The sequence below is a fragment of the Ammospiza caudacuta genome, chromosome Z (assembly GCF_027887145.1).
Source record: "Ammospiza caudacuta isolate bAmmCau1 chromosome Z, bAmmCau1.pri, whole genome shotgun sequence".
NCBI lineage: Eukaryota > Metazoa > Chordata > Aves > Passeriformes > Passerellidae > Ammospiza > Ammospiza caudacuta.
The window spans coordinates 85004133-85023767 of NC_080632.1; the positions used below are offsets into that span (position 1 = coordinate 85004133).

A 19635-nucleotide genomic window follows, 5' to 3' on the forward strand; every position below is an offset into this window, starting at 1 on the left:
TTTATAACTGGAACCATATGCGGGAAAACAGGATTTTTGTGTCTTAAAATATCTACCTGACCTGACTACTTTTATTACTGAAAAACAGATAGCATTTTGAAAATTCCTCACGTATGAGGCACTTGGTTCAAACGTGAAGGTGTTCTTGTTTGGTATCCCGGTGAGCTGCAGATTTCCTGAATAACCTTAGGACAGTCACTTAGCTGAGACTCATCACGCCTCTCCCTGCGCACACGTGGTGCAGCTGTGTGCATCTGAGCTGTCTGTCTTTCCCGTTATAGACAGAAACTGCGACAGCATTTGGGATGTGATTCATCTGTGTAGGATGGGAGAGGATGAATCATGCTTTAGATGCATACATTGACCAGATCAAGGCAAGATGCTCAGGTACAGACATCCACACTGCACACGCCAACCCTTGTAGGTCCCACCTCAGCCTCTCTGTGTCACTGAAAGGAGGAGGGAAACACTTCTGGGAGTCAATCCATCCCATCCCAACAATGATGTCCCCACACACCTGGGTGATCTCCCTGGAGATGATACTGATCATCTCCATGTCAGCCATGGAGAAGCAACATAATGATAAGCCTTTAAATGGTTATAGGGAGTCAAGATGAATAGAACTAGAGTTAGATAATATATTACAAAGAAATCCTTCCCTGCGAGGGTGATGAGGCCCTGGCACATGTTGCCCAGGGAAGGTGTCCCTGCCCAATCCCTGCAAGTGTCCAAGGCCTGGAAGGTGTTCCTGCCCATGGCAGGGGGTGGGAGAGGATGAGCTTTAATGTCCATTTCGACACAAACCACTTTATGAGCCCATTAATCCCTTTCTAGCAACACCATTCAGGAGATCTGAAATGCCAAAGCCAAAGCCTCCTCCTTCACAGCTACACACATGTGCACATGTGTGTGTGACTGTGGCTGTACAGACAGTCCAAACACAAATGGTGCCAGCACAGCTCCTACCACAGACACCAATATAATCCATTAAATAAACTTTGTGCCTCCACTGGCAGAATGGGACATACTGCTGCAGCAGAGGGGGAAAGGAGAAGTAGTAAATTCTTGCCTTGGAGCAAAGTATTGCATTACACAGTACAGAGACTGGGAAAGGAAGACACAGAAAGACTCCAAGACCACACTGTAAAAGCCAATTATCTAAATAAGGATGTAAGAATCATATTTAGCCCCATTAAACTACTCCAACTGCTAATTGTTGTAGCTGTGCCTGTAAAGATATGATAGAACTGCTGCAGGATGTGGCTTCTTTTAACGACTGTGATAGGAAAAAAGGTCACCTGAATACCTTTTTCTTCCTTTTGGGTGTTTTTTTTTTTTTTTTAGTTGGTCGGTTTGTTATTTGGTTTTTTGTTCTTTTTTTCTTATTTTAAAGGTCTCAGAAACTATTCTCAGAAACTGTGCTGCATGCATCCTCAGCAATTGTTCTGAAATGCCCTGATTTTTTCATTTGCTTTCAACGTCACAGGTTGATCCCTGGTAGAGCCTCACTTGGCAAAGTCATTACGACTCAGCCAAGCATTCTGTCACCATCCCAAAGTTTTTCCCTCTAGCTGTACATGGTATTTCTTCTCTATTCTTTTATGGCTTCTTATGAGAGAAATGTGCTTTTGCGAACTGTTTCTTTTCAAGGCCCTTGTGAGGCCACGTCCCTTGAAGTCAATGCGTTTCTGATGACTGTGCTTTCAGCACAGAAGTGGAAAGATAATTTATCCAGGCTTGGCTTCAGGTACCTTAACACATGGCCAAGCTCCCAACACAAACAGCAGCCCTGTAGAACAATTGGCTCAAGTGATACTCATCACCCACCACGCTGATCATGAACCATCTCACTGTTCTGACCAAAATATTGGGCTGTTTTTGGTTTTCTCTAATTTGCGTGAGGCCACCAGATCACTGAAGGCTTTGTGATATTGGTATGCTGGGAACGTTTTCTTTAGCAGCACAAGCCAAAGAGAAACCCAGAGCTTGATGTGGAAGGCTTTAAAAATACACATCTCTGTGCTGTCAGCACCCTGCTCCTCAAAAGCAGGCTGCAGCCGCTGTCTGCTGGGATGAGCAGGCACAGGTAGATCTGGAGGTGAGGCCCAACCAGCTGCCACTACCCTGCAGTCTGCAAAATGTTCTTAACAAGCAGGACTGCTCATTACCACGCTGATGAATTGGTGTTTGCTAACAAAAGGCCCTTTCTCAAGGAATTCTTCATCAGCCCTAGGTGTGCTGTAAGTGATTCAGGCTCTCATTAGCCCTAATTAGATAATTGTTAGAATGATTTCTCTGTTATTCATGCAGCCTGTGCCACTGAGCACCAGCCCATCAATAGACTGACAGGTGTTCCCTGCAAATAAATGGTGTTTTTTTTCCCAGGGTGGAATGATCCTGCAGGGATCACTGTGCCCATCACAACCCTCCAGGGTCTCACCCAGCTGCTGCAGCCCCTTGGGCTGTTCTTACATAAAGCCCCACGATTCACCACAGTAGCACTTCAGAGGCTTTCAGCACCCTCAAATATCTTTTTTATTTTCTTTTTGCACTACTTCTTTCCCCCCAAATCTGGTGATTCTTCAGCCTTCTCCTCCAGCCATGTCCCAAGTTGCTTTGTGCCATCTGAGGAGGGTGAGTGGGCTCCATCCAAGATGAGACAATTCCCATCCAATCCATAAGAAGAAAGCAAGCAGGAATCATAAAAAGGGGCAAGTTTTGGGGCAGTTTTCTTAGCCCCAGAACTTCAATGCCCGACTTGATGTCGATTACAGGCCTGTTGCAGATGGCTCAGTGATTTAAAAGCACCAGCTTGGGACTAGAGATCCCATTCCCAAAATATTCAGGGTTGACCTTGGCAAAGTCTCTTAGGCTGGAACTTTTCTTGCCTGCAAACAGACCTCTAAAAGCTCAGCCACCAGGCTCCCTCCGCAGACAGTGGAAAAAGAGAGGCAGAACACACTCTCTTTTTCCCTTTTTCACAAATCAGCTAGGTATGTTGGGAAAAAGAGACACCAATCACTCTCTGGAGATATTAATGTCTCCCTACAGAGAGGAATTGAGTGGAAAGGAGTCTCATATGACAACATTGCCCTTAACCCCTGACAGTTAAATGATGTGAGCAAGACAAGAATTTTAAAAATACACAGGTCCCACATCTCCATTTCAGAGGGAATTGAGCTATGCAGCCTTGTAAGTACAGGGTTTGGGAGCTCTGAAGTCATGTTTCTGCTTTGTAAAACCCCCAAGTAATTTTTCCTGGTGGGGTTTAAAATAAGCATAAGCTTTTCATATGCTGTGATGACTTAGACACAGCCCCTTGGCATTTATTGTCCCTGCTGGTTACAGCTGTACTGCACAGCTCATGGAGATTACTGTTCACAGCAAAGGGACCACTCACCTTTCTTTATTGATGCATCCCAAAAAAACTTCGAGACCCTAAGGCATATTCCAGTCTTCTTTACATGCATCCAGAGCAGCTCTCTAAGCCCACCTCAGCCCTTGAAATCCTTTGGAAAACACTTCAGGGAGAACATGAGCAAATAAACAAAGCAGACAAAATGGAATAGGATCACGGAAGCAAAGAATTGTTTAAGTTGGAAAAGCACTCTGAGATCATCAAGTCCAACAATAACCCAGCACTGCCAAGGCCACCTCTAACCCATGTCCCCAAGTGCCACATTCACACAGCTTTTGATCACTTCTAGGGATGACGATTCCACCACTGCTCTGGGCAGTCTGTTCCAGTGTTCACCAGAGAGTTATCTCTGTTAGCAGAACAATGGCTAAACATGCCTGTGAACCTTTGTAGGGAAAGTAACCTCAGCGACAGCCAGGTGCTGGCCTGGCATTGCTCTGGAATCTCCTCCCTGCTTGTGCTGTTGACTTCAGACCCTGTGTCCCTTCCAAAAATTATTGGGTGCCCCACTAGAGCACCCAGGTTGAGCTGTCTGTGGGAATAGCAGGAAATTTCTGTTGGCAGCTGTGGGTTGAGATGCCCTGACTTCCACCTGAAGGCTACACTCAGAGCTACACCCAAGAAAATTGTGCATCTTACAAAGCCTCACTGCTCATTGGGATGCGAGCAGGCACAAATATTTTCCAGTAGAAGCTGGTCTCTTCCTACCTCAGAAGGATGTAAATTCCCAATGTCTAACCACTGCAAATTCCCCCAGCCTAGAGGATACATGGGAGGAGAAGGGGAACTCCAGCTCAGCGTTCCCTACACCAAAATCTTTCTGGTTAGCCACAAGGAACAGCCAAAAATGGCATCCACCAAGGATGCCTTAAACTGAAACGAGGAACTGGACTCAGCTTCTGGACAGAATGAGATTACAGATCAGAAAACAAAGCAGGATAATAAAACCAACCCCTCTTTCTTCTTTTGCTCCTTGTTTGTTCCTGCACTGAGCACAGCTTTGCAGAACATCAAAACCCCCTTATTAACAACCCCATGAAACACCCCAGGGCTGGAGCCCCTCTGCTCTGGAGCCAGCCTGGCACAGCTGGGGCTGTTCAGCTGCACCAGAGAAGCTCCAGGGACACCTCAGAGCCCCTGCCAGGGCCTCCAGGGGCTCCAGGAGAGCTGCACAGCCCCTGGGGACAAGGCATGGTGGGACATGACAAGGGAGAATGATTTTAAACTAAAACAGGGGAGATTTAGATCAGATGTAAGGAAGAAAGTCAGCTGTGAGACTGTGGAACAGGCTTCCCAGAGCAGCTGTGGCTGTCTCTGGATCCCTGGCAGTGTCCAAGACCAGTTTGGATGGGGCTTGGAGCACCCTGGGCTAGTGGAAGGTGTCCCTACCCATGACAGGGGGTGGAATAGGATGGGCTTTTAGGTTCCTTCCCACTTAAACCAATCCCTGATTATCTGATTCAAGGTTTGCAGGCGTCTATTCCTTGCACAACCACAGTATTTTTTCTTTTACTTTTTTAGACTGTTCAATATCTTCCATAGTATTATAGAATATAATAATCCTCCCCCGTTTGGCTCAAACAACCCGAGTGACGCCCAGGTTTTGTTAATACGGTTCCACACAACAGCCTCTCTCGCCGGTGCAGCCCTGCCCAGGCTGACGCCGATGCTGAAGGTCACCCCAAAAAGTGCCGTGGGGAAGAGCTGCCGGCAGAGAGAGCCAGAGCACTGGGAACAGGAGCAGCACATCGCCTGTGCCGGGCTGCGCCCAGCATCGGGCCGCCAGGGGCTGGGGAAAGCGGCTTTCCTTGCTCAAGGACCTTCTGCTGAGGGCGTTCAGAGCCGCGGCTGCCTTTGCCATCCTCCCGTCAGTGCTCCTCTCTGCAGAGCAGCCTTTCGTGCATCCGAGCATCCCTCCCTGCTCCAGGCTGCCGCGCTGACAGCCCGCCCGGCCGAGCCGCCCAGCAGCAGCTCCCGCCGGAAGATGGTGCCCATATCCCGCAAAACAGGGGGCAAGCCCTGCACAGCACTGCCCGCTTTGGGGCAACACCGGCAGGAAACCCAGCCACGCTACAACGAAATCACCAGAGCAGATCCCACAGCTGATGCCAGGCTCCCTCCGGCAGCAGGGATGCAATTTTGAGGGTGTGACCCGCAGTGTAGCTCACCGGGCTGCAGTACAGTGTATTTGTGTATTTTTTTTTTTTCTTTAATGTTCATTGGTAATAGATTTTTAATGAGCAAAGCCCCACAACTGTAATTGGAAAATTAATAAACCCCTACTCCTGCTGAATATTCACCTGCTAACTAAGCATGCAGCCCTGAGCCAATGCTCCTATCCATGTCAAAAGCCACATGTGGATGCTGATTTCTGTGCAAAAAAAATGCTTTGATGCTACCCCAGGTTGCTCTTGCTGCTCTGTCAAAGGCAGATGTGGAATGAGGAGCATCATAGATTCCTGGTGATATACAAAAGCACAAACTCACAACATCAAAAAGGACACACACTTCAGCCTCTCCTCTTGTATTTCCTTATCCTCTACTCTCTGCTGCTGTACTGGCAATTTGCACTGCTTGCCTCCAGCTCAGTGCTGGACAAACTTCATCAGGCTCCCTTCTCAGCACCTGCCACAGTAGCTACACCCAGCCAAGCATGGTCAGCACACAGGTGCTACTCAGTCTCTTGGCAGATGTCGCATCTCATGTCCAACCAGCAGCTTGCCACAGGCTGCATCAGAAGCTGGAGATGGATGCTGCAAGGCACCCATGCCATGTCTCTCTTTCCCCCTGCAGTTCTGTGTGTGTGCCACATTCCCATGACAGCAGCAGGGCAGTGCCTGGTGCCCATCCCTGAGAGGAGACACCACTGCAGCACATACCACTCCCAGCTGTGGATCTGGCAGATCTCTTCTCTATAAACACCCTATCTTTGATAAAAGATGCCACCACTGGGTTCTGGAGGTTGTCAGAGTCCAGCCCAAAACGTTTTTCTAACACACTGTCTCTGTGATTTACAGTTACCCTTTACCATCACCCAAAAGAGGATGGAGCTGGGCGAGATCGTTGTGACTGAACTTCCCAATGAGAGGGAGCTGTACAAGAAGGACATGCCAAGAGCCCAGGACCTGCTGTGGAGAAGTAGAAACTGGATCCACCATAGTTTTGGGTATCTCACAGGAGAAATGAATGAATATGGAGAGTGGATGAAAAGTAAGCAGAAGGATGTGTTTGGGGATATCCATATCACCATCAGTACTTCCAGTGAAATGTGCTTTACCCCCTGAGGCAGAGCAGAAGCAGCATGGTCCAAGCTCATTGCAAACTCTGGCCTTTTAATTGTCCCACTTTCAGGCAGACAATCCACTGCATCTTCTGGCCACCACCATGTCAGCAGGCAACATTTGGCACAGTCCTGAGATGTCTTTCACACTCAATCAGTTACGCGTCATTAGCATCACGTTTCACATAGCAGTGCCAGAATCACACAGCAGGGCTGGGCGTTGAGTCTCCTGCCTTGGATCAGCCACTGTCTCTCATCCATCTGTGGGCTGATGATGGGGAATTGCCTCCTGATGGAGGCAGAGGCTCTTGAGTTCCCAGCCTTGGGGGAGCAATAAGCACTGAGAGGGTGTTACAATGCCATAAGATAGAAGCCAGGACTGATCTCAAAGGTTCACTGTCCACACAGGAGCAATGCATGAGCAGACAGTCCAAGATACCCATAATTACTGGGGATTGAGAGGCTGTGTGAGACTGTGGGTCCTCTGTCAAGGCTGAGGTTGTTAGCAGTACACCTCCAGCAATGGGAGAGAAAAAAGAGGCATCCATTTATAGCCAGACCAGTGTTATCCCCAGACACAGGGGAATATCTCCTCCTGCTTTCTCTTTACTCCAGTGGTTCATGCTTTGTCAACAACTTTTCTTATTCAGTGTTCTGGAAAGCTTTGGCCGCTGTCCTCTGTTATATTTGAATTTTTACAGCTAATACTTGTGTCTGAGACTAAGTGTATTGCTGATACCTGTTGCATAGCTCAACACCAAATATTAATTAAGATTAGTTCAGACAAGCCTGGACGTTTTCCTCTAAGAAACCTGTTCCTCCTCCTTGTTCTTCCTCCTTAACCCTGCCTGGAAGGAATTCTTAGGAATAACTCATTGCCCATATTCAGAAAATACCCTGGCACCTTAAGCTGCATCTAATGAACAATCAAATTAAGATTATTAATTTCAAATCTTGTAGAAGATAAAAGCTGCATATGCACATTGTATGACCATCTGAACATCTTGTTCATGGAAGTAGCTCCCCTTTCCCAACCACTCTCCTTGCATCATCCTTTAATAACACACAGCAGTTTAGAAATGGTTGCAGTTTTCCCAGAAGAGAGGCAGAGGAAAAACTCAAGTCAATTTGCAGTAGGAGAACAAGCAGCAAAATGTTATTGCAGTGCCTTCATCCCACCTTTCCCCTGCACTCACCTGAGGTATCTGTGCTTGGTGTCTGTTTACTCTGTCCAGGTTCAATAACCTTCTCCAAAGAGCAATAACTCTTTGTCCTCTGGAAATGCCTCTTTGCCCTGAGTATTGTCCAAACTATAATTACTGCTTTCTAATTTAGGTTCTTTAGCTCTCAGAATACTTTTTAGAAATCTTTGACCCCCATCTCCCATATACACCATACCTTCATGCTCAAGGTTGCTGATTTTCTTCCTAAAAGAGCAAAATCATTTCCTTTTCCTATATTTCCTGTATTTCCCTATATACATAAAGTATTTTCAGAGTCCCCCCCTGCATTTGAATTATACACCAAAAAGAGTCTGTCTCATTATTGATTTTACAGCAGAATCTAAAGTGATCTACCATGCAAATAATCCTTTGACAAATAATTCTCTGACAACCATAAATAAATCACTTGTGTGTTTGGCCCTCCATAAATTTTATAGCAGTACCCAGTACATCCCTATTAATTCTCAAGTGCCAGACAATATACAGAGACAACAACCAATCAGAGACCTGTTTTACAGAACTGTTAATATTTCACCTCTGTTCTATACGCAGAAAGGGGCTGCAATGATTGTACTTTGCTAAAATGATGCATTTCCAACAGTGTTTTGCCTTGATCTCCTCCAGGCAAGCCCTTAATGGTTCAGCTGGTGGACTGGATCTTGCGAGGGACTTCTCAGGTGATGTTTGTCAACAACCCTCTCAGTGGGCTAATCATTTTAGTGGGGCTTTTCATCCAGAGCCCCTGGTGGATGCTCACGGGCTGCACTGGAACTACCGTGTCCACGTTAACTGCACTGGCCCTCAGCCAGGACAGGTAGGTGGCACCTCGTGTCCTTGTGCACTTAATAAAAATTGATGGTTGTGATATTATTTGGAGCTCACTGATGGGTCACCCTGCCGTGTTAGAGACAGAAGACTCAGGTGAAGACAGTGCTGGGGCCAAGAAGAGCTGGCCTGTCCCTGTGGCTGCCTGTCTTCCTGAAAACACACAGTTCTTTCTCCTTGATAGCCATCCTCAAACCATGCAGGTCCTTTGAGTCACCAGGATCCCCCTCCATCATCCAGCAGCTCCCAAACTTCCCCCCTTCCACACACCAGTGCAAGGCAGTACATCAGTAATCTCACTGCTTTTTCACAGGGGCAGGACACTTAGAAATTGCGTTTCTGTGGGCCCCAGAGATGGGCTGCCTTCAGCAAAGCTTTCTGCCTCTCAATTGTTCCCATGGCAGGTCGTCCATCGCGGCTGGGCTGCACGGCTACAACGGGATCCTGGCGGGCCTGCTCATGGCCGTCTACTCTGACAAGGGCGACTACTACTGGTGGCTCCTGCCTCCCGTGGCTGTGATTTCCATGGCCTGGTAAGTGCCACTGCTCCTCATGCCTTCTGAAGGCTGACCCAGAACAGAGACCAGGCAGAGCTAAAGAAAAAAGTGGAAGGCCTCCATTTAGTAGAAGGCCTCAATGGATCCACCTTGGGCAGCACAACAGCCCAGCCAGGGCTACACCCAGGATGAACCAAAATGGACATAAAATGGACTGCCGGTCATGGGGTCCCTCATTTTTATAAGTTTTGGTCCATTTACATGTTGGAGTTAATTGTCCAAGTTCATGTCTCTTGTTTTTTTCTCTTCAGTCCACGTTGTTTATGCTCTTGGGCCTGAAATTTGGATCATTTGTCCCTGATCCTCAGCTAGAGAAGGAATTGTTTTGTCTCCCTGCTCTGTGAAGAGAGCTCACCATCCCCTAATATGAAACTCAGTAAAGCAGCACAGAATCTGAAAATAAAAGCCAAAACCTGAGGCATCACTCCTCCTAGGGACAATTCCCAAAGGATAGGTCTGCCTACAAGCAGCTCAGGCACACTGAGGGCCCCTCTGCCCTGTGCCAGTGACTCCAGACTTGATGGCACTGGAGAGTTGTGTTTGTCACCTCACGGAGCTCGTGGGGGACATGGTAGGAGCTGAGGGCACAGAAACACTGGTTGCAGCACACAGGCAAAGCAGCACCACCCCAGGCCTCTGAAAATGGCTCTCAGCAGCAGGACACACATGGGATGGAGGTCATTGCACCCAACACCACAAGGCTTCTTCCTCATCCAAGCCCTGAATCAACCCTGTGCTCATCCTGGGGCTGAATTCAATATTCTCCTTCTCAGATGTGCAACCAGTCATGAGCAGAATTAATTCCTCCAAATAGCTCCAAAGAACAGGCTATGTCCATCCAGGATTAAATTTTGCCATTTTTAAATATGGATCTGAAGAGCACTGCAGAATCTGTTTAACAGCCTTAGCTGAAATTAATTTAATAGTCACATTTTATCACTGTAAGCAGTAAGATGCTAACCATTATTGGATTTTCACTGCTTTTAAGATCAGATTTGTTTTTATATTTCATTTCTTTAGTCATTCTCAGCAAAGGTCATTTTATAACAATCTCTCAAAACCCAGGACATGTTGCAAGAATGTTTAGTTTGTCTCATCTGCCAGAATTCCTTGAGGCCTTTTGTTCAAAATTTTCTTCATTGTTTAGTTCACAAATCTTGAGGGTAGAGCTGAAATATTTTAAAATCAGACACTTCAGTGATTTTTTTAACCGATACTTTGACTTTCAGCTTTAGAAGTCAGCATTTATTTAACTGTTTCCTTTTTTCCTGACAAGATGTGTAAGTGACAGAAGCTTTGTATTTCAGCACAGAAATTAGGACACTATTTTCACTGAAGTACTGATTTATTTTTTTTCCCTACAGCTGCAAGCAAGGAAATCTGTAAACTCCTTTGGGAACCAAACTTGTCAAAAAAAGAATAGGCTTCATCTGAGATTACACAGGGAGAACAAAGCATTTTTCCCACTGATAGTATCTGTACAGCAGGACACAAGATGTTGCTATTGAAATGTCAAATAACTTGGATGGAGTTGTTTTTTATTATAACCAGCTTAATGACCTTCTAGGGCTCAAATCCAGTTCCTTGAAAAACTTAAAGTCTTTAAATTGATTTTGTATTCACTGCTACTTGGAGTAGACCATAAGAGCTATTCAGCTCACCTGTAGCTGAAGAGCTCAGCTGGAAGGAGAACACTGGCCATTTGCACAAAGGACTGGCAATTTCTTCTCTTCCTTGAGCTTTCTGAGATCCATAAAAATCAGATATTACCTTACCAATATGCTTCCATACAGTAGGACATTCATGTAGGACACACACTTCAAGTGGAAATCAGGGAGTCTGGAAATGTCCTGAGGAAAGCAGATCAAAGAAAGATTATATTCCAGGTTCTACAGACAAGAACTTTGGGAAAGGCCATGGTATTTCAAGGTTTATACGGTTTTTGTGTTTTGACTCTAGGTTGAGTCTCACCCCAAATACTTTACATACTAAAAATATTCAATTAAGCTACTTAAAAACAAGTCTCAGTTTTCAGTAAACTGTGTATGATTTCAGATGATACCTGGGCAGCACAAAATTACATCAGTCAGGGTCTGAGTGAAGTCAAGTACCAGCACCTTGCCCAGCTCTGCTACAGTGATGATTTCATCTTACACTCTGTTGGGCCTCAGAGTCCCCAGAAACAGTGTCCAGCACAGTAAATATTTTTATCTTTCTTAATGGAAGATTTTCCACTACCTTTGATCACTTCTTCTGCTTTATTTCTCTTCCAGACCCATCTCGTGATACCCTTCAAACTGTTTAAACAAGAACAAAACAAAACAAAAAAAGGCCAAAAAAAAAAGCAAATTGGGTAATTTCCAACTCCCTCCTGCCCCCTCAAGACAGCAGCTTTTTTAGACCACCTGAAGTTTTCCCCAGTTCTTCACGTAACATTCCCAAAATTTCCTTTTCTGCTTTTTGTTCAAATTTTAAACCGAATAGTAAGTCAGATTCCCTGTCTCTGTCCATGCTCAAATGCTGTATTGGATGCATATATGGATGGGACCTTATTTTCTTCAGAAAGACAAACAGCTTTTGACAACTCTTTGTTTGATGCAGATTAAGGTATTAAGGTATTATTAAGGTATTCACCACCTGGCATTGCTACAAGGAACTGTATTGGCCTTTATTTGCCAAAGTTATCATTTTGTGACCAAAGAGGCAGGCTGTCTCACCACTATAAATTGTGATGAGCAAGTTATAATTCTATTTCTTCTCCTTTTCTCAGCCCAGTACTGTCCAGTGCTTTGGGATCCATCTTCAGCAAATGGGACCTTCCTGTTTTCACTCTGCCCTTCAACATTGTGGTCACCCTGTACCTGGCAGCCACAGGACACTACAACCCCTTCTTCCCCACAACCCTCATCAAGCCCGTAGCTGCAGTGCCCAATATCACCTGGTCTGACATCAATGTGCCTCTGGTAAGCTTCACACCAACAGGTTTGTGGTATTTCACTGAGAAGGTGAGCATGAAGGCGTTCTCCTCTGGGTGATGCTTTTATGTGGGTCAGAATTCACAGAAGTACATGGGTTGGTTCGGTGCCACAGAATCCCCAGGGACAGTCCTGGTTCTTCCAGCAGAAAGGCTGGTGGAGCCTCAGGGAGCAGAGAACCCGAGCCTCTCATTCCCCTCAAACTTGGCTTGGCCCAAAACTAGTCTTGAGTGTACATCCAGCACACATCTGGATATGACCTCCTCCTGTCCAGGTTAAAAAAAACATCAGCAACACTGTCAGTGGCAATCTGAAAATTCAGAGGAAACATCAGGATTTCAAAGTGACAGAAACTCATTTATACCCAGTCCCCTCATGTCTAGCTCTAGCTCTGGAGGGTCACCTTCCCAGAGGAGAACAGGGTAACAGATCCAGAGGGTTGTGGTGAATGGTTTAGGGTCCCAGGGGATCCTTCTGGGCACCAGTGTTATTGAATATCTTCATTAATGACACAGACAGAGGGATCCAGGGCACCCTCAGCGGATTTGTAGATGGCACCAAGCTGAGAGGTGCAGCTGACACTCCTGGAGGATGGGATGGCATCCAGAGGGACCTGGACAGGCTGCAGGAGTGGCCCAGGGAATCTCATGGGGTTTAACAAGGCCAAGAGCTGGAGCTGCACCTGGGCCAGGGCAAAACCTGGGACCAACCCAGGCTGGGGCTGAGCAGAGGGAGCAGCCCTGGGAGAAGGAGCTGGGGGTGCTGTGGGTGAGAGCTGGGCCTGCCCCAGGCTGAACCCCCTGCCCTGGGCTGATCCCCAGCGTGGGCAGCAGAGCAGGGGAATCCTGCCCCTGTGCCCCTGGGCTCAGGTGAGAGCCCACCTGCAGAGCTGCCCCAGCCCTGGCTCCAGCAGCACAAGGAGCTGGAGCTGCTGCAGGGAATCCAGAGGAGGCACCAATGTGATCAGAGGGATGGAGCAAATCTTTTATAAGAGAAGGCTTGGAGAACTGGGTTTATTTATCCTGGAAAAGATGACTTTGGGGTTACCTAAGGCCTTCCCATACCTGAAGAGATTGTGTAGCAAAGACTACTTACAGTTGGAGGGACTTTTGAAGGCATTCCCCCCAAGGAGAAATTGCTTCAATTTGAAAGAGAATAAGTTTAGATTAGATATTGGGGAAAAATCCCTTTCCTGTGAGAGTGGTGAGGCCCCCACAGAGCAGCTGTGGCTGCCCCTGGATCCCTGGGAGTGCCCCAGGCCAGGCTGGATGGGGCTTGGAGCAGCCTGGGATGGTGGAAGCTGTCCCTGCTCATGGCAGGGGGTGGAATGAGATGATCTCTAAGGTCCCTTCCAATTCAAACCATTCTGAGATTCCATGAGGTGCTCCGAGTCCAGCTCCGAGCCAGGATTTCTTCCTTCCCTTTTCAGCCAGTATCTTGGATAGAACATCTGCTGTGTCCCTCAGGGCACAAACAGACAATAAATAACAAGCACTTTTCTGCCATCTGCTGCAGCTCTTACAATCCATCCCAGTTGGGATTGGTCAAGTGTATGGTTGTGGAAACCCCTGGACTGGAGGGATTTTCCTTGTGGCTCTGCTCATCTCCTCCCCACTGATTTGTTTGCATGCTGCAATTGGATCAGCTGTGGGGATGTTTGCAGGTAAGAAACACCGACCAAATTATTTTTGCAACCAAGGTATCTTGATCCAAGGCAGATTCTGTCCAGACTTTAAAGTTGTATGATCTTGGCCGTAGTGGGGAAAACACTCATCTTTCAAACTGTCTCTAAATTTGAAAGCTCTTAGCAAAGGTCACACAACAGAGTGCAAGGAACAACAGAAGCAGGTTTTCTTTAAACTTTGCATTTTTTGTTAGATTTGTAACTCAGACAGGTGGTTTGTTCCACCTTACTTAACTCTCTAGCCATTGGATGTGATAAATCTCACGGAGACCATAAGGAAATCTGGAGAAAGACTTTCAGAACTGATTTCTTGCCACCACAATTGCTTTAAATGATGACCACGAGCAAAGGTCTGGCCCAGAACTAATCAGCCAAGGAAGAGAAACAGACTTTACTGGGATGCAGTTTGCTCAGCCCTGCTGTGGATTTGTCAAAATAGCAAAATGAATGCCACTAAAAATGTCCTGTCTCTCCACTTCTCCAGAGAGAAACAATATTGAGAGACAAGAAGCAGACCCTAGAAGTTAGATAACATTAATGCCACTTAAGAGACCAATTTTAATAAATACAGATGACAGAATAAGTGTAGTCTGATTCCTTGGTAAAGGCAGTGATCCAAAAATTTCTCTGTGCTCTGAAGCACTTTATACATGATGTAGCTGTGTTATATTCATGATTTTAAACAAAACTTGTATGGCTAAGAGCATATGGCAGGACTTGCAGAGGTATGGCATTCAGTCTAGAAGGGAAAGGTCAGGGGAAAGTTCTGGGGACAAGCATGGTGATAAAACAGAGTACAGATGAGGACAATACAGAAGGAAATGCATTAATATTGCTAGTGGTCTGTGCACTACATATTGAACTCTCCTTTTCACTGGTACTCCTGAAGCCTGTGAGAAATCCTACAGAAGTTTCTGAGAGGTCAAATTTGGGGCAGATCCCCCAACTCCCATCCCCGTGGAGAATTTCCACTGCACAGGTGGAGTGACTACCTCTTGTAACTGGACCATATCTCACAAAGATCTCTAGGAAAAATTGAAAACTCTGCTTGCTCCCACAAAGGACATGCAGTTGTGCCTCTGATATTCAAAATTAGGGTACATATGAGGTGTAAACAGTGTGTGTGTGAGCACAGCTTTCTGCAAGGAGGACACCCAGGTGAGGTTTTCCCACACTCTGGTTGGATCCTCCATCTGTGTGTGTGGATACAACACACTCAGTGAATACACAGGAAGTTTTGTCCGAATTAAGCCTTTGAGACTGGGCCAAATTCCACCGCAGGGACATTATCAGAACTCTAAAATAATGAGAGCCTCCTTTGACATCCTCTTTTTCCTGCATGTATGCGTGTGTGAGAACAGACAAACCCACCCTGATGTTATGAGGAAGAGATGACAGACTCCTCCTGCATGTTCCTCTCACACCTGAGCTCACAGCCTTGCCTTTGTCCTGCAGCTCTGAGCATTGCATCCCCCTTTGACAGCATCTACCTTGGCCTACACAACTACAACTGTGCCCTGGCGTGCATTGCCATCGGGGGCATGTTCTACGCCCTGACCTGGCAGACTCATGTGCTCTCACTTGCCTGTGGTGAGTATCTTTGACATGTGCTTTCATTTGCCTGTGGTATCTTCTACATTTGCTCTCATTTGCCTGCGGTAAGTATCTTTTACATAAAGGGAAGGCAAAAATTTGGGCAGTTTATTAAGAGCTGTCTTGGTTTGAAAAGACAGGCGTCCTCTAAGGAAGGCAGGAGCCTCCCTTGAAATGGAAAATGCAAACCCCCCTCTCTCCGAATTATTATAGTTTTGAAATTAAGAGGCTCTCAGGTAATGATATGGGAGTAGGAATAATAGATCTTTATTAGGAAAAAATAAAAATTAAAAGAAAAAATAAAAATAAAAATAAAAATAAAAATAAAAATAAAAATAAAATGTAGTAATACAAAACAACACTGACAAAGTCAGAATAGGACCTGCCCCCCTGTGGGTCAGGGTGGTGTCCCAACCCCATCCCATGGGGGCTCAGCCCTCCTGCAGGGCCAGCTGTGGTTCTGCTGCAGCAGGGATCCTGCACAAGGGAGGAGTTTTCCTCTGAAGGTCCAGTGGTGGTGTAGATGGGCCTGGTCTCCCTCTGGCCATGCAGGGGAGGAGAAAGCTGCTCCTCTGGGAATGCAGTAGGAAAAGGCTTCTGTGGTCCAAATATCAGATTATATCCTGGTAGGAATGCTTGGCTCCTCCCCCTGGCCAGAGCATCTTCCAATGGGATGATGTAATTTTATCAGCCACGCAGGGACACTCACTGTCCCATGAACAGAAGAGGGAGGATTGGTTGTGGAAGAGATTGAAAAAAACCTGCCCCACCAGGTTTTAAAGGGTGGCCCAATTAACAGAAGATAACTGCCCCACCTCTAACAGATGGCAATAGAATACACAACCCCAGCCACATCTTGCACTTCCAACCTAAGACAGGAGCACAGGCTTAGAGCCAGCCATCACTCTGTGTGTCCCAAAAATATGTACTGTGCAAGGGCTGTTTCTCTGGTAGCAACAGCATTGGGCTTGATTGTGCAAGTACAGAGAGAATACTTTTAGACCCTGATAACATGGAAACATCTAGAAAGGGTGGAAGTAGTGTTTGTGGAATGAGCTCAAGTTAATCCATGAGCATGTTTAACCAGTTAGCAACTCAACAGATTGATAGAAGCAGCCTTTTCCTGATTATATGTGTCACTGGGGGAAATGTGTCATAAGAAGGGAGCTGTTGCACCTGGTCAGTTTAAAACCCATCCACCCAAAGACCCCACACGCAACAGCAGCCAAAACCAGGCACTGTGGGAACAGCTGGAGAAATTTCCCAGTTAAGACATTCCTGTGAAGATATGCCCAGGCTCCAATTATCTTTATCTCAGTGTCCTGAGCACAGTTTCTGGGTTTCTCAGTAGCTTTTCCTTCCTTGATTTAACCCTTGGGTGCCTGACCTTGCCTCCTGTTCTGCCATTCTGGCATCCTGATGCAAAGAGACCCTTTGGTAACTGGTTGTGGTATGAAGGCACAGGACAGAGAATTTCTGAAGAATTCTGGAGAATTTCAGAAATTCCCACTGCATGTGGATCAGGTAGTGCCAAATTTAAAAAAAAAATTAAAGATAAAAGAAATGCCACCATCACTCCATCTTGACGAAACTTTGTTCTTCATTCACCATGCATCTCTACAGAGAAGAAAGAACAAAATGCAGTCACAGAATCATTTGTGTTGGAAAATACCTCCAAGAACATCAATGTGCCCCCAGTCCTGCCAAGGCCACTACTAACCCACATCCCCAAGTGCCACATCCACACAGCTGCTAATCCCTCCAAGGATGGGAGCTCCACCACTGCCCTGGGCAGCTGTGGGGTGGGACACCCCTTTCTGTGAAGAAATTTTTCCCTAATACTCAACCTAGATCGCCCTTGGTGCAGTTTTAGGCCACTTTCTCTTGGGGCATTTCAACTAATTGTTGAACACTAGCAGTGATCCTCACATTAGGTATCTGGGAGGATATTTTGCTGTGCATTTGGAAAATGTTGCTTGGGTTAGGGGGTTTTTTGTTTTTTTTTTTTTTTTTTGGGGGGGGGGGTTGGTTTTTCTGGGGGTTTTCTTTTGGGGTTTTGTTTTTTGAGAATTGAGAATTGAGAATTGAATGTTTTTCTCATCCTGAGCTCTCTTTGGTCTTCTCTTTTCAGCACTATTTTGTGCCTACTCTGGAGCAGCTCTTGCTAATGCACTCTCTGTGGTAAGTATGGGCTTTTCTGTTTTACCTAAGGTTTTTTTTATTTTTGTTTTTAACTGCATCTTGATTTGTTCAAATATGACATTAAGGAAATGCCTCAAAATTCTCCATGTCAGCTTTGACAACACTGAAATGAGAATGCTGCACTCAGCTGGCAGGTCTTGTACAAACCCTGTGTCAGCTGAATTGTGCCCCTGAAGACTTTATATCTGATAATAAGATTTCAAAGACCTTTGGAGCATGTTATCCACAACAGGGCTGCGCATGTATATGTGAGTTACAGCAACAGCATATGGTTTGAGATTAAATACTTAGTTGAACATTATCTTTCAGCAATTCCAAATTATCTAAATTCTCATTTTCTTCATTCAATCTCTTTCTCCAACACTGCTCATAGATATTCTTGATGTTTGAACTGGGTATGAGAACTAAAATGAGGGGGAGACTGTTCTCTTAAGTACAACATTATTATATTTGGACAAATCAAGAAAGGAGTGAAGACAGAAATGTCAGGCTCTGCTTCTTCTTTAAGATCTGAGAGATTAAAGCAAAACCATATTTTAATTAAATTGACTTACTAACTTAAAAGAAAAAAAATATTAGAACTAGCAGCTTCATGCACTGAACATTTTCATGTGGCACCCTCTCAGTACTGTGTAGGTCCCCACATATGGGCTGCTTTAAGCACACCTGCTTTTGGGAGTCATCAGGAAAAAGGACACCCACTTTTTTGTCCCTGTGATCTTGCTTTTGGAAAACCTCAATTCAGGTCCAGAGGTGGGGGAACGGAGAGGGCTGAGGATTAGATGTGATGCCAGTGTGATATTGTCACTGGGGAGTGGAAATATGCATGAATAATACACTCCATACATATTTTACAGAACAGAGAGGGTAGAATTTGGCTCTTCTGTTAGAGAATTCAGGTGTCCATGTGTGAGCTGGCTGTCTTGGCTTTCATTGAAGTGATCACAGCTTCAGAGCCTGATTCAGTTGCTTCAACGCTGGTGCCAGGTTCCATCCAGCACTGGCATTGAAGCTGCACCACTGACAGGACTGAGGTCTGCAGTGTCAGATGCTTTGTGCAGCCCTCCAGCTGAAAAGCAGACCTCTGTGTGGCCAGCTGAATCAGCATTTGGTGCCCACTGTGCCTTCAGGGAAACCAAGGCTCTCCCAGCTTCCCACATGGAAGAGTGTAGCCACAGGCAGGAATAAGCACAGAGACCAAAAATGGTACCAAAGTGCTGTTTGTGTGTTGTGTCCCCTGCCAGCTCGGGCTGCCAGTGTGCACCTGGCCCTTCTGCCTCTCGGCACTCCTCTTCCTGCTGATCACCTCCCAGAACCCGGCCATCTACAAAATGCCCCTCTGCCAGGTCACCCACCCAGAAGCCAACCGGATCTACTACCTGAGGATGAGGAGAAGGGCCTCGGAGAGCCGGCGGGAGGAGCAGAAGCGAAGGGAGCAGGAACCCTCTGACGGCTCTGGGGTTAACAGTGGGGGCACCCCCCTGTGCACCCCCAAGAGCCGCCACGCTCACTGATTGCAGGCACCCACAGCTCTGCAGCCTGGGGCAGACTGGGGGCAGCTTCTCAGGCATCACCCAGGTGCAGCACAGCCACAAGCATCACTTTTGCCAGCAGTATGCAGGCTGGGGATTCAGCATTCCGCACTGGAGAAATCACGGTTTGCCCTTGAGCTAAGCTTTCCAAAAAGCACTCAGGTAACATAATAACAGCTGCCTTATCAATCCACTGGCTGTTAACTTGAAAGTCACCTCTTATCAATAATAATTATAAGAATAGGCAGAAGAACATTAAAGCTGACAAGAGGCTGCATTTAATTTCAGAGGTGTAATTTAACAAAATAAATATGCTGAGAAGGCATCGGTGTCTAATAATAATAAA

The 19635-nt window shown here is 46.1% G+C and overlaps 1 protein-coding gene across 1 annotated transcript in view; it reads left to right on the forward strand.

The window, feature by feature from the left end:
- LOC131570994 (urea transporter 2-like) overlaps nt 1–19271 on the forward strand; it is a 41891-nt gene extending 22620 nt beyond the window's left edge. Inside the window, exons 2-9 of the mRNA XM_058823478.1 lie at nt 6436–6628; nt 8546–8735; nt 9151–9279; nt 12074–12266; nt 13794–13941; nt 15418–15552; nt 17687–17736; nt 19002–19271. Coding sequence (XP_058679461.1) covers nt 6463–6628; nt 8546–8735; nt 9151–9279; nt 12074–12266; nt 13794–13941; nt 15418–15552; nt 17687–17736; nt 19002–19271 — 1281 coding nt within the window. The 5' untranslated portion in view covers nt 6436–6462. The remainder of the gene's footprint in view (nt 1–6435; nt 6629–8545; nt 8736–9150; nt 9280–12073; nt 12267–13793; nt 13942–15417; nt 15553–17686; nt 17737–19001) is intronic.
- The last annotated feature ends 364 nt before the right edge of the window (nt 19272–19635 follow it).